The following is a 14,517-nucleotide window of genomic DNA, read 5'->3' on the forward strand; positions in this document are numbered from 1 at the left end:
GGTTATGATCTTGGGTACAGGGAAGCCAGACTAACTTGGTTCGAATCTCGCCTTCTTCATAGGTAGCTTCATGACTTTAGACATTATTTATTCTCTTTGTGGCTTAGTTTTCTCATTGTAAATGGGGATAATAATAATTACTACCACTAGTTTTGGAGGATTGAAAGAATTAATATAGGTAAAGCGCTAGAATAATGCCTGGCACATGGTAACTGTGCAGTAAATATTAAGTATTATTATAGTACCTTTAGACTTGGTCCCATAATTACTATTTTGTCTTAGAAGTATCCTGTATTTTGTTAGAGTTAGGACTAGATCTTGGATCCCTTGACTTCTGTTTTGTATCAGGCTGTTTCTTGCCCTCAGGCTCCTGCTTTACCTCTTCTGTGGTGACTTTATGAACCAATAAGATGAATTAGATTTTCCAGGACAGTTTTGGTTTCAAGTGTTCACTCCTCTGGTTACTATAATTTGGTGAAATGAATGGGAAAACCCCAAAACTCTGCAAATGACAATGAGTTAATAAAAAATTTATTGTTATGACTTTCTTAAAAACCCACAAAATATTGACAGCTACAGTAAACTGGGTTGTTGTTGCCTTTCTCTTTGTAAAACCCACAAATACCTCCCTATTACAAAAGCCTATATAATTGTAGCAGTGAGATAAAGCGTTAGCATATGGAATAGAGGTGATATTGAATATTCATGAGTATAGTTGTATCCAGTTCAGAGTTATTTAGAATGTGTTTCAAATTAGATTACTCTCCATTTTTGTATTAGGTCAGAATAACTGTAGATGATTGGAAAGGAAGTATTTAATGAAGTTTTACAAAGGAGATATCCTATTTAAAAAAAACTTGACAATTTATTGTGATAAAACATTTTGTAGTCAGAACACTAGTAACATACTGCTCATGGTAGAAAAGTGTGAACCATAACAATCAAAGAAGTATTGAATTACAGTGTAAAACTGTCACCATTCAGATCTTTGGATTCACCTCCAAGTTAATATTTGCATTATATTATCATTGCGCTTACATTTTCTTCAGTATAATATGCAAAAATGGAACTGAAAAAAACTTGTTTCAGAAATTCAGAAGACCCATCAAGTACTGAGTGAGATGTATTACTCTTAGGACAGTCTTCTGGCCACAAATAACAAAAAATTGCTTATAAAATGTTTAGATAACTATCTAAACATGAAGGTTTATATAGTTAATAGCAGTTCTATATAGTTAATATAAAAATTCTTATATTTTTCTCATCTAGCAGAATGAAAACTGACCAATTGAGATTTTCCCTCTATTTTGATGTGTAATATAAGTATTGCTAATATTGTTGGCATGTTAACTATTATTAACATACTTTTTCTAAGAATTAGAGAATTTTCAGGTAACTGTTCATAACATTAGTGGTATTGTTCGTAGGTTATCAGATTGTACCTAGTCTTGCTGATCACGTGGAAGTTATAAGGTATTAATATTATTTATTTATGACACTTTAAAAAGTGATACTAAAACATTTTTACAAAGGACAGATTTGAAATCATCTGAATATAAAATTTTTGAGAATGAGGCTGATCTTAAAAAACAGTGGAGATTTGATGTTATGCAAAGTCACTCAGGATCACTAATACTGAATTCCATCTTGGCCCACCCACCCTTCAAACCTGTAGGATTCTGAAAAGGATACAAACAAACAAAACACAAAAACAAGCCAAGGTACAAATAGCAAGTAGCAGTGACAAACCAGGGGTCACTTTAATACTCCCTTGTAGTCTCGCCTTCTAGTTGGGAAGATAGGCCTTAAAAACAAAGTTAATTGCTGAGAAGAGCACATGAAGGGCAGGATAAAAGACTTTTTCAGAGAGAGTTGTCCGGGAAGGCCTCTGTAGAAGTGACAGTTGGGTTGAAACGTGAAGGATGAGAAAAGGCTAGCCCTGTGACAGAAGAGTGGTGTGGCGCTAGTGTTCAGGCAGAGGGAGAGCAAATGCAAAGACTTCAGCACGGGAAAGAAAACTGCTTGTTCAAGAAATTGAATTATGTGGCCAGAGTTTATTGAATTTGAAGGAGTGTGATGTAAGATTAGGCTGTAGAGAGGCAGGAACCAGATCCTGTAGCCCTTCTGAATGCTGTGGTAATGAATTTGGATTTTATATTAGCTGTAATAGGGAGCTGTTGAAAGATTAGGCAGAGAAGAAAGATGACCAAACTTGAGTTTTAGGATCACTTCACATTATTTTATACATAATTGTCAAAATGTGACTAAAAGTAGAAAAATAAGGTCCATATTTTATGCATAACAGTTTCTAAAATGTGACTGGTGAACGCCGAGGTCCTAGATCTTAGCAATTTGGGGGGAAATATTTTAAGCTTTTGAACTATGAATAGTTACTATTTATTGAGGACCAAGTAATGAGGTGGGTGCTTTTACACATGTCTTCACAGAAATTTCCTTAAAAGGAAGCCATTATTTTTCCTATTTTATAGGGGAGAAAATTTTGGATACAGAGAGAAATTAACTAGTATAGCAGAGCTAGGATTCGAAACCATGTCTGCCTGACTGCATTTTACCAAAGTTTTTTTCCACTATGGCTGTTTTTGCGGGAGGAGGGCAAGAGGAGGAAGGCTGAAAATTGAAGAAAAGGAAAGCACTCTTACTATAATAAATGTTTATTGAATAAATTCACATATATTTCATTTTGAGGAGTGGTTGGGAAGGTAGATGCTGTAAAGTAGAACAATCAGATGTTACCTATTAGGATATTATGATCTTGAAAAAGAATTTCTGATCCTGCTTTGATTAGAAGTTCACATTTGCTGTTTTTATGGTATATCTGTGCCATAAAGGTTTTTCAAAACATATGTGTTGGGCTTCCCTGGTGGCGCAGTGGTTGAGAGTCCAACTGCCCATGCAGGGGACACGGGTTTGTGCCCCGGTCCGGGAAGATCCCACATGCCGCGGAGCGGCTAGGCCCATGAGCCATGGCTGCTGAGCCTGCGCGTGCGGAGCCTGTGCTCTGCAACGGGAGAGGCCACAACAGTGAGAGGCCCGCGTACCGCAAAAAAAACAAAAACAAAAAAAACCATATGTGTTTATCACACAGTTAAAATCATCCATATAATATTAACTACTAACCACCTATCTTACTTGAAATCCCCAGGAAAGGAGTTTTGCATGCTCAGTAGATTCAGTTTAGCGGAATTAGCTGTGTGAGGAGGAATTAGCTGTGTGAGGCAGAGAGGGGAGCACTGATTGCTGTATAGCAAAACGGGGTAGAAAACATTTAAGTGTTGTTTGTTCTTCTTAGTAGATAACGTGAATGTATTTGGTTGAGCCCTTAGAATGTTGAATTATTTGAACTTTCTAATTTTTAAATGTTTTAATTATAAATTGAGAACTAGAAGCAAGAGAGCCTGAGCTGTATGGAGATAGTGGACACCAAGAGCTCAGGAAGGATGAAATATAGGATTTAGAGACTGACTGGATAGGTTGGGATGATCAAAAGTAATGTTAAGGAGTAAAAGAAATATGAAGTCCTTCAACATTAGTCTCTTAGCTTATAGTGAAGAGATAATTTTCCTAGGATGAATAACATTCTACAGAATGCTTATATTTGTAGGTGTATAAAAATGTTTGCTTACCCTTCTGTTCTGTATTTCTGCTACTGTCAATAACTTTGGACCTCTTTGAGCAATAAGACAGCTAGATATCATTTTATTTCTGCTAGTATTTATATACTACGTGGTGTTTTGTTGGGTTTTTTTTTTTACTCTGGGTACAGTAAAATTTAGAATAATTATTGGCCACATAATTAAAGTGTGCAGTGAGTGTTATGGTTTGTTGACATTTGGGGGTGGGGGGATTCCAACTGAAATGAGTTCCCTGTGGATATTTTCCTTTCATAAGATGGAATTCTGTCGAGAAGTGTGAAATAGTCTATCAAAAAGTGAGGAATAGTCTATCAAGAAGTGAGAGCTATTCCATTAAGAAGTGAGAAATTTTCAGAGACCTGGGAACGTAGAAGAGATCAGATAGAATCATTAAGCCTTTTTCAGAATAATTTGTACAGTGACTCTAGTTGTAGTAAACTAAAATTAAGCAAACTTAAGTGGATAGGGAATCAGGACCCTGGTGAGAAGTACAGGACAGTTTTTATACGAAGTCAGCCAGGGAGTGAGTGTCTGATAACTCTTCTACTGTGACAAAGGAAAAGTGGTTAAAGACAGTGGTGATGGATCTTTTGAAAAATAAACCTCTGTCCTCAGCAAAGGATTAATCACCACCACCAACAAAAAATTTTTTATCATAAAATAAAAAGATGACAAGAAGAATGCATAAGCAATTGTTCATATTTTTAAAAGTGAATAATACAGAAATCCATGGAGTAAAAAGCCTTCTCCCTATACGCTCTCCATCAGCAGCTCAATCCTGCTGCTCTCCCCAGGAGGAAACTCTGTTGACTTTTCTTCCAGACTTTCCCCTCTATATTTACATTTAATTATATGCATACACACACACACATATATATATACCTGTGTACATATATTTTAATATAAGTGGGGTCATGTTATACACATTTTAAAACTTGAATGTTTTTTATTTAACAAATATATGTATTTTGACAGTCATTCAATCTAAGTATATGAATATACCCCAGACTTTTCATATTGTCCCCTCCTATGTACACTAAATATAAAGATGAAAATAGCTTTATTTCTGCTTAAAGAAACAATACTATTTTTAATGTAAAATATTCAGACAATACCAAAGATGAAAGAAATAGTTAAAAAGCAACTGAAATCTCACCACACTGAGATGATCCCCATTTTGGTGACTAGTTAAGTCTGTCCCTTTAGGTATTCACGCAAGTGTAAACATACACCCATATCTACCACATACATGTTTATAATATTTATCAGTGGATTACATACAAGCTGATTTTTATCACAGAATTGTTTTACTTGTGCTTGGGGATTTTTATCCTCCCTCCCTGTCCCCCCATCCCCCGCCAGTCCCCTCCCATCTTTCCCCTCCCAGTGACAGGTCGTAACAACCTGAAGTGTACTTTCCTATGTTTCTCAGTGCTCCTACAATCATATGCATATGTCTGCATTGTCCATTTTTCACAGAACTCATTTCAGATCAGTTGAAACATAGCTTACTCATTTTTTGCTTGCTAAATATTCTAAGGCAGGAATCAGTAAACTACAGCCAATGGATCAAATCCATCCTGCTGACTGTTTTTGTAAATAAAGTTTTATTGGAACACAGTTTCACCCTCTGTTGAGTGGTGTGACCTTTTAAATTTTTTATCTGTTATATGTGATATATTTTCCTCCAGTCTGGTCTCTTTTGCTTTGTTATGATATTTTGCCATACAAGAGTTTTTTTGTTTTGTTTTGTTTTTTAATTTAAACAGTGAAGTAAAGCAAATCTATCTTTTCTAGCTTTGAGGTTTCCTATTTTGATTTAAAAGGTTGCCTAACTCCAGGGTACTCTCTCCCTGTATTTTCCTAAAATTTTTATGACTTAATTTTTTCATAAGTCTGGAATGTATTTTTCTATATGTATATGAGTGGTGGTGCAGTGTGGTTAAGATCACAGACTCTGGTTCTGTCATTTACTGTACCTGTGTGACCTTGGACAAGTTAATTAACATTTCTGTGCTTCAGTTTCCTCCTTTAAAATGGGAATAATAATAGTACCTATCTCATAAGGTAGTAGTGAAGATTGTATGGTTAGTATGTAAATAATGTTTAGAACAGTGCCTGATACAGAGAAACACGTGTCTATTATATGTTGTGAGTAGATGTCCCAGTTTTCTCCTCTATGGATAACTAGTTGCCCTAGTAGCATTTGTTGAGTAATTCATCCTTTTCCCAAAATGCCATCTCTACTGCATATTAAGTTTCCAAATATATATAGCTCTATTTTGGGGCTCTGTAGCTTGTTATGTGACTCTGTTTTTCCCTGTTTCAGAACATAGTGGCTTAATTATTGTAGCTTTATAAATACTGGTAACTGATGAGTGCAGTTACTTTACTTTGTTCTTCTAAATTATTTTGGCTCTTCTTGGTTTTCTTTGCTCTTCTATATAATTTTTTAAAAAAACTCATCAAAATTAACAAAAACCCTGCTTGTTAGTAAGTTATATTATGCAAGAGAGTGATACTAATTGCCTATATTGGAATGGAACCTGTGGTCTCATTAATACTTTAAGCAGTGGAAGTTTTTAGAAGTTAGCTGGTTGTATAATCTAAAGATTGATACCATCCACTGTGCTAGGTGGGCACTGGGACTATGGTGAATAAAAACACTGGAGAAAGATAGATTGTAAACCTGCAGTTCCCAAACTGTACCCTGAGATACCCCACAGTGCCTCTGAACTTACAGGAATATTTCAGACTTTTTAGGGAAACATATCTGTTAGACACCATGTAAACTTTTAGGTCAAGGTAGTTCACAGTTCAACATTTGATTGTGCTGCTTTCATCTTGATGCTGCGATATCCTCGTGAAGTTGGGTTTTTGGTGGTCACTGTGATAAAAAGCAAGTATCATGCAGAAATGTGTGGAACAGGAAATGAGGATGGCAATGTCCAATGGGATTTCAAGGTTTGAGAAGTTGTGCAAAGCCCAGTAGGTGCACACATCCCATAATAAGTAATTGTGGTTACTGAAAGATGAAGTTAAAATATCTTTCAATTTATGTGTATTATTTTTTCAAAAGGGCACTAACTTGTTAAGACACAAGTATTTATTCATTCATTTGAACCTAACAACCAGAACTCTTAGGTATTTCTTTTAGCCTAAGGAATTCATGAAAAAAATTACTGAACAAATAAGGGTACCAGGAACCAAGAAAATTGGCGACTCTCTCTGCCTTAATAAGTTATTACAAACATTTAAAGATTAATACATTTGAAGTGCTAGGTGGGTAGATTACTTTATGCCATGCCTGCTTGTAACTGGGCAAACTAATCTTGCCTGGGCTTTAGGGACAGATAGCTTTTCTGAGAAAGTGATATTTAAGCTGAGCTTGAGGGAAGACTAGTAGTTAATTGGAGAGGGGTGCTGGTGGGAATAGCTTGTGTGAAGAGGGCAGATGTTGTATGAGACTGACAGGAGTGCAGCATGCTTTACCGGGTGAAGGAAGAGTGATTCAAGGGGAGGGGCCTGGAGAGTAGGCAGAGGACAATCACAGAGTGATGCGGCAAGCCAGTTTAGGAGTTTATTTAGATTTTTTTTTAAATAAAAAGTAGTGGCAAGCCTTTGAGAGATTTTAAGTGAAGGAAGAATATATTAGGTCACCCCCTGCTGAGGGAATAACATAAAAGATGATAAATGTAAATATTTAAGCAATGCTATATTCTAAGTATACTGAATGGATGGATATTTTTGGTAAAATTTTGAAGTGCCTTGATTTTTCAAAGGCATTTGTAAACTTTCATGAGTATAATTTTTTCTTAATTTTTTGAACACATATACTCTTTTGTTCAACTTGGTTGATATGGCATAGGCTTTTTAAATGAAATAAAATCAAAATCAAGATAGAACATTAAACTGTAAAAGATTTATATTGGTGTAATTTTTTTTGTATTTTTTGTCAAATGGCAAAGACTTTGTCCAAATTTTTTAATTAATTTTTTAAATTAATATAGGTAATGACTATTTTAAATTGTTAATTTGCATAATTTAACTGCCAATCTAATACATCTCTGAGTTGTTTAAATTTGGGTGGTATAATGAAGACTTAAATTACCTTTATACCTTTTCTGTATAACTATTTTCTTATCTAACCATTTTTTACTGCCTTGAAGTTTATATTTTGATTTATTTTACTATAGTTCCAGTAAATTAATGCAATATAAAAATTTTTATAGTAATCAGAAGCAAATTACTGTAGGTTACTTCTGAAAAATTCCTAAAGCTCACTTTCAAGAGTTTTAGGACTTGAACAATCAGTTTCATATTCATCAAATGGGGATTGAAACCCCTCATGGTGTTTGGGAAAGGGTGCTTAGTCTATTTGGAATTTGTTTATCATTGTAAGTGTTGGAAAATGTTAAACCAAGTGAATATTATTTCCTTTCCTCTGCGTGTTTCCTCTGTGTGTTTCATATTTATTTATAACTATTCTTTTATTATGTAATAAAGAATTAGTGTCATACTTAAATTCATAATGTAAATAACCTATAAATAAAGGGCTGTGTAGATATATATTTGAAAAAGTCTTGGTTTCATTTGTTCATATGAGGAAATCTGGTTCCAACTCGAGTTGTTCACAAAGGAGTTGATCAGTAGTTCTCGTGAAAAAAAGAGGTAAAACTAAGTTGGAAAGCTTTCTCTGGCTGAGAATATAGGGTTTATAGCAAATGTTTTCTTTAAATTATGTTTTTTCCATGTTCAGAGAACTGGCTGAAGACTTAGAAAAATTAACCTGATCCCTCCAGTGGTCTTTACATCAAAATGAATTCTAGATGAAGATTAAATATAGAACATGAAACCACAAAAGTACTAGCACAAAACAAAGCTGAATTTTAAAAAATATTCTTGCGATAAAGAAAACCTTTTTAAATGTAACATTTACTTTTATGTAGTTAAAATGTATTTTCTTATAACAAAAAATCATAATATCAAAGTAGAAAAAAGAACATTTACAAAACTTGATAGCTATGTCCAAAAATTGCTTTTAGTCAATAGGATAAATAATCCACTAGAAAAATGGACAAAGGGTATGTATAGTGAATTTATGAAAGAAATATAGCTGGTAAACATAGAAGAGATACCGTATTAACAAAGAATCATTTCAATTTTCTACCTCCTTTACATTCTGTAGAAAATTTCACTTTGAATACCGTAATTTTAAATATTTCTAAATCCCATTGTAGGGTTTGAAATAAAACTTTTACTAGATACTCATATCATCTAACAAGGTTGGATTATCTCCGCTAGCAGGGTCTTTTTTCCTAATGTTCTTCTAAATGGGTCAAATTTTGATTTCCTAATAAAAAGTAGATTTTATTTATTAGATATTCATAGTGAAATGACTGTATTTGTGTATCATACCTAAGGGGGAAACCACTTAAAAATAATTTTTGGACATGTTATATTTTCTTACAGCAGTAGTAGAGGAAAGTTTTGCTTAACTTTGTTCTTTTTCTTTATTATTTTTGCAGGATCCAGCATTCGGACATTCACTCCATTTTATTTTTTGGTGGAACCAGTGGATACCCTCTCAATTAGAGGCTCTTCTGGTATACTAAACTGTTCAGCATATTCTGAACCTTCTCCAAAAATTGAATGGAAAAAAGATGGAACTTTTTTAAACTTAGTGTCAGACGATCGACGCCAGCTTCTCCCAGATGGGTCTTTATTTATTAGCAATGTGGTGCATTCCAAACACAATAAACCTGATGAAGGTTATTATCAGTGTGTGGCCACTGTTGAGAGTCTTGGAACTATTGTCAGCAGAACAGCCAAGCTCACAGTAGCAGGTAAGTTTTGTTGAGTAATTTATTTGTATTTTCAAATTTTTTATAAAGGGTAAATCTTGATAAAAGCAGTATTATCTTAGAGTTTTCATTAAACTGGTTACAGCAAATACACTCATTTAACAAGTATCTGTTGAGCATATACCAGGTGTATAGGATTATGCTAGGACTTGATCAGTGCTGTAGGGAGTAAACTACAGCACTTTTCCACTTTCTAATGGTTTAGATGGCTTAAAGTTGCTATCAGAAGTACTGAGCCAGGTCTTTTTACCTTTTTAACTTGGAAATGGCAAAAGAAGTTGTGCAGGAAAATTGTCACTTTGATTGTGAACTTTTACCCTACCTGCATAACTATTTAGCATGATTTTGTAAAACTTGTAGTATAGTCAGTCTTGGTTCTTTATGCCTTAACCAAGGAAATGACATTTAATTGGATTATTTAAAAATCTGTAGGATACCGTGCTCTGAAACGGGAGAGGCCACCGTAGTGGGGAGCCTGCTCACCGCAGTGAAGAGTGGCCCACACTCACCGCAACTAGAGAAGGCCCACCAAAAATTAAAAATTAAAAATTAAAAAAAAAATCTGTAGGATATATATGTATATATATAAAGAGCAGAAAGTTGTAAAGAGAAACGTTCACTCTCTTTTAGCGCATTCCTGTTTGAAAAATGTTAGAAAGTGTAAGAACAATTAAAGATGTAGAAAGATAAGCTATGGTTCCTAAAGAGGTCATACTGTTTGCAGTAGATATTACAGTCCTCAGATCAGTGTTTCTACACTTGAGAACCAGATGAAGTAAGTTTCTGTTAAGGGTCAGATTGTACAAAAGTTGTTTTATCTTTAAGTCTTATATTTATTATCACCTTGGTGAAATGCTAACATGTGAACAAAGAATATGACTGAGACAGCAGTTTCCCATCTTGTTCCCACTCTAGGATCATGGCTCCCCACCTCCTACTCACTACAGGTTGTATTTGCTTGTTCATTCAGAGTGTGATGGCTCTTTTTCTCTTTGCAGCCAAGTACTCAAAGTTGAATTTGAGTGTGATGTACAGCCACTGTAATTATTTCATAATCACAGATTGAGGATGGAAAAATAAAAGGAAAAAAGAATCAGGCTTTTTGACAGTTTGCCTTTTCTCTTTTTTCTTTCTTCTCTTTCTTTCAAAAATCTTTTTGCCATACTTTCTCCAAAATGTTGATAAATAAGTTAGCATTATGACTGACTGCCCCTATAATGTCACTTAGGTCAGCTTTTGTTTATCATTCACGTTCTTAAGCTGGGCTTTTAATCTTGACTCCTTCCTCTCCGCTGTCCCCCACGTCCAATTACCAAATCCAGTGAATTCTGCTTCCTAATTCCTCTCTACTTGATCCACATGCTCCTTCGTGAGGCTGCTCCTGGTCATCCCTCATCACAACCTTGTAACTGTCTTCCACCTCATTTTTTCCCTCCTCCAGCCCAGTCTCCACGCTGTGGTTAGAGCACTCTTTCTCACCCTTCAGTGGCTCTCCAGTAAACAACGTCAAGTTAATGTCTAAACTCTTTAACAAGCCTGTTGAGTCCTTTCGTGAGCTGACCTCCAGTTCTCCAGCTTCGTTCCTAACACTCCGTTCTGCTTCTGTCCCTGCCCCCCTACCACCATCACCACCCTCACCTCATTTTAGGCTCTGGCAGTACTGAATGTTTTCACTTCCCTTTCATCCTCTGCCTCTGGCCTTTGTTCACTGCCTATTAATCCTGTCCTCCACCTTTTCTTCTCTTTCTTCTCCTCTTCTAGGTTTGTTCATCATTCCTTTTAGCTTTCACATCCTTTAGGAAACATTTTTGACCTAATATCTAAGTAATCTATCTAAGTATCTAAGTAAATAGGCAATTTTAATACAAAACCCAAGTTCTTTTGCTGCAAACAACATTCTGTAGGAGATTTGTTTAACCTGCTCTTGGCCTGGGTATCAGGAGGAGATAATATCTAAGCTAAGACATAAATAGAAGTTCTTTTTAATAGTTGCATAGTATCCATTGTATTTGTATATATTGTGATTTATCTAAAAATTCCCTTTTTGATGAATAGTTAATGGATAAAAATTGTTTGATGTTGTAGACAGTAGTATAGTGAACAAACTTTTGCAAATCTTTATTTCTATAGAATAGAATAGGACTGGAGATGGGGGGAATGAGGGCATGAAGGGGGTGGGAAAGGGGTGGGTACAAGGAATGGGAATGACTGCAAGTGAATACAAAGTTTCTTTGGGGGATGGTGAAAATGTTCTAAAATTAGATGATAGTGATGGTTGCACAACTCTGCATATACTAAAGACCATTGAGTTGTGCACTTTAAATGGTAGCCTTTATCATATATAAATTGTACCTCAGTAAAACTATTTTTAAAAAAATGCTGCCCCCCAAAAATATGCTCCTGCTAAATTGCCGTTCTGAAAAACTATTGGTTAGCGTTCTTTGTTTGCAAGCAATAGACACTGACTCCGGCTAAGTCAAGCAAGAGGGGAATTTTTGAAAGCACACTAAGTAGATAGCTCATAGAATTAAATATGAGAGGTCTTTTTCTCTGGGCTGTCTCATATCTCCACAGCAGAAATTTTTCTTTTACTGCCTGGACAGTCCCCTGGCTGTGGGTGTTTTGTGCCCAAAGGTGAGGTAACTGGGTAGTCTAAATACAAACACTGTTAATCCCTTTTTGTCAATCCCACGCCTCACTCCCACTCTCTCTTTTCTCCTGAAATTCTCCAAAGACAGCAGGACAAACTGGCCTCCTACTTGTGAGCAAAAGAAGCTGCAGCGTTTTCTGCCTCGATATGTCAGTTACTAGTTCCTCCATCTGCTTTCCCTATCCAGAAACTTTTTGAAATCTCTTGTCTGCCAACTTCCCATATGTTGTTGTGGGTTTATATTTTAAAAAATTACTCATTTTCATGAGAGCACAGGAGGGAGACTATTTTGACTTTTTAAAAATAGAACTAGTTCTTGGTTTTATTTGATTCCTTTTTTCCTCTACTTTATTAGTTTCTGTTTATCTTTGTTAATTCTTGCTTCTAATTTTCCAATTTCTGAAAAGTAGATATTTGGTTAATTTTATCTTTATTTCTTTCCTTCAAAAATCCCCTTGAAATAAAAAATAAGAAAAAATTTGTAGCAGAGCTAGATAACCTGTGTGTCATTTCCATATAGACTAATTGACTATCATAGAACTAGAAAACCTGGAATTATGTTTCTCATTATTTAATGTTTGCTAGTCTTTGAAGAAACATTTTGTTGTGTTCTGAGCGTATCAGAGTCACTTAAAATTTGTTTTTAATTTTTATATAATTTTTAAAGGTTACTTGCCATTTACAGTTATTATAAAATTATTGGCTATATTCTTCATGTTGTGCAATACATCATTGAGCCTATCTTATACCCAATAGTTTGTACCTTCCACTCCCCCTCCCCTGTGTCCCCACCCCACTTCTCCCCCCGTAACCACTAGGTTTTTCTGTATATCTGCTCTTTTTTTTTTTAAGAAAAAAAGATAATTTAGATTTTATTATAAGAAGAAGTTCTGCTCATCAAAGACACCTTTAGAAATGAATAGTCAGCCCACAGATTGGGGAAAATATTCACAGTATATGCTTAAAGAACTCATGGCTACAATATATTTTTAATAACTACTACAAACCAACAATAAAAAGAAAAACAACCCTATTTTTTAATGGGCAAAAGACTTGAACAGACATTTAATAAGAGAAAATGTAAGTGTAGCTGATATCACATGTAAAGATGCTCAAAATCATTAATCATTAGGAAAATGCAAATTAAAACCACAATGGGGTACCATTTCACACCTGTTAGAGTGGCTAAAAGTCAAAAAGTATGCCAGTACCAAATGAGGATGTGGAGCAGTTGATCCTTGTATATCTGCTCTTAACCATTACATTATGTGGCATCTCCAAAGTATTTATGACTACATTTTTTTGGTTAATATTCTATTTTGAAATAATTACAAATTTGTGGAATTGTCATAAGAATGAAACCAAGAAATCTCATATATTCTTCAATCAGATTACGTGATTGTTAACATTTTACCACATGTGCTTATCATCTAATATGCACATACCCACATACCCACATAAAATGTTTTCTTAACCATTAAGAGTAAGTTGCAGATGTTACCCCAACCTAAATACTTCTGTGTGTATTTCCTAAAAACAAGGACCTCTTCCTAAGTAAACATCCATCAATATTAGGAAATTAACCTTAATAAAATACTATCATTTAATCCATAGATAAATTCATATTTCACTGGTTGTCTCAATAATGTTCTTAGTAGCAGAAAAAACAAAAGCAGAAACTTTGCCCCATCATCCCCCTTCCTTTCTGGTCCAGGGTTACAAGTTTTACTTAGTAGTTCTCTCCTTAGATTCTTACGATCTCAAACCATTCTTCAGTTTATACTTGTCTCATTTCGGATTTTCTAATTTTCCTCCATGAATAGATTCAGATTTTGCATTTTGGGGAGAAATATCACAGAAGTGATGCTGTATTATTAGTGCATCATATCAGGAAACATGTGGTGTTTTGTTCCATTACTGGTGATGTTAACTTTTATTACTTGGTTAAGATTGTCTGTACTATGTTTCTCTACTCTAAAGTTAATAAATATTTTGTACTTTTATTAATTAGTAATAAGTATTGTGGGAAGAAGTAATTTGATACTCTGTAAATATCCTATTCTTCATCCAACTTTCACTTACTAGTTTTAGCATCCATTCTTGATTCTTCCTGCATTAATGATCATTATCCCACATTTAGCCAGAGGAAACTCCTTTTGATCTGACTTCTGTGTCCTTTTGATATGTCCCTGTTATCCTTTAGATACTTCCTTACTTTCTCTCACAAGATTTTCCAGACTCATATTGTTCTTTCCCTACTCCAGTCCTAGAATCAGCCATTTCTCCAAGCTGCATTAGTGGAGAACAGTATTTAGAAATCATGATTAGGTCACCATATGTACACATTGCT

General features: G+C 34.8%; 1 protein-coding gene across 4 annotated transcripts in view; it reads left to right on the forward strand.

The window, feature by feature from the left end:
- NEO1 (neogenin 1) overlaps nt 1-14,517 on the forward strand; it is a gene marked incomplete at both ends in the record, with an annotated part of 236,626 nt that overhangs the window by 60,760 nt on the left and 161,349 nt on the right. For all 4 annotated transcript variants that reach the window (XM_079699465.1, XM_079699467.1, XM_079699468.1 and 1 more), the window contains one exon: nt 9,182-9,499. In XM_079699465.1, the coding sequence (XP_079555591.1) occupies nt 9,182-9,499 (318 nt within the window). The remainder of the gene's footprint in view (nt 1-9,181; nt 9,500-14,517) is intronic.

The sequence above is a fragment of the Hyperoodon ampullatus genome, assembly GCF_949752795.1.
Source record: "Hyperoodon ampullatus genome assembly, chromosome: 3".
NCBI lineage: Eukaryota > Metazoa > Chordata > Mammalia > Artiodactyla > Ziphiidae > Hyperoodon > Hyperoodon ampullatus.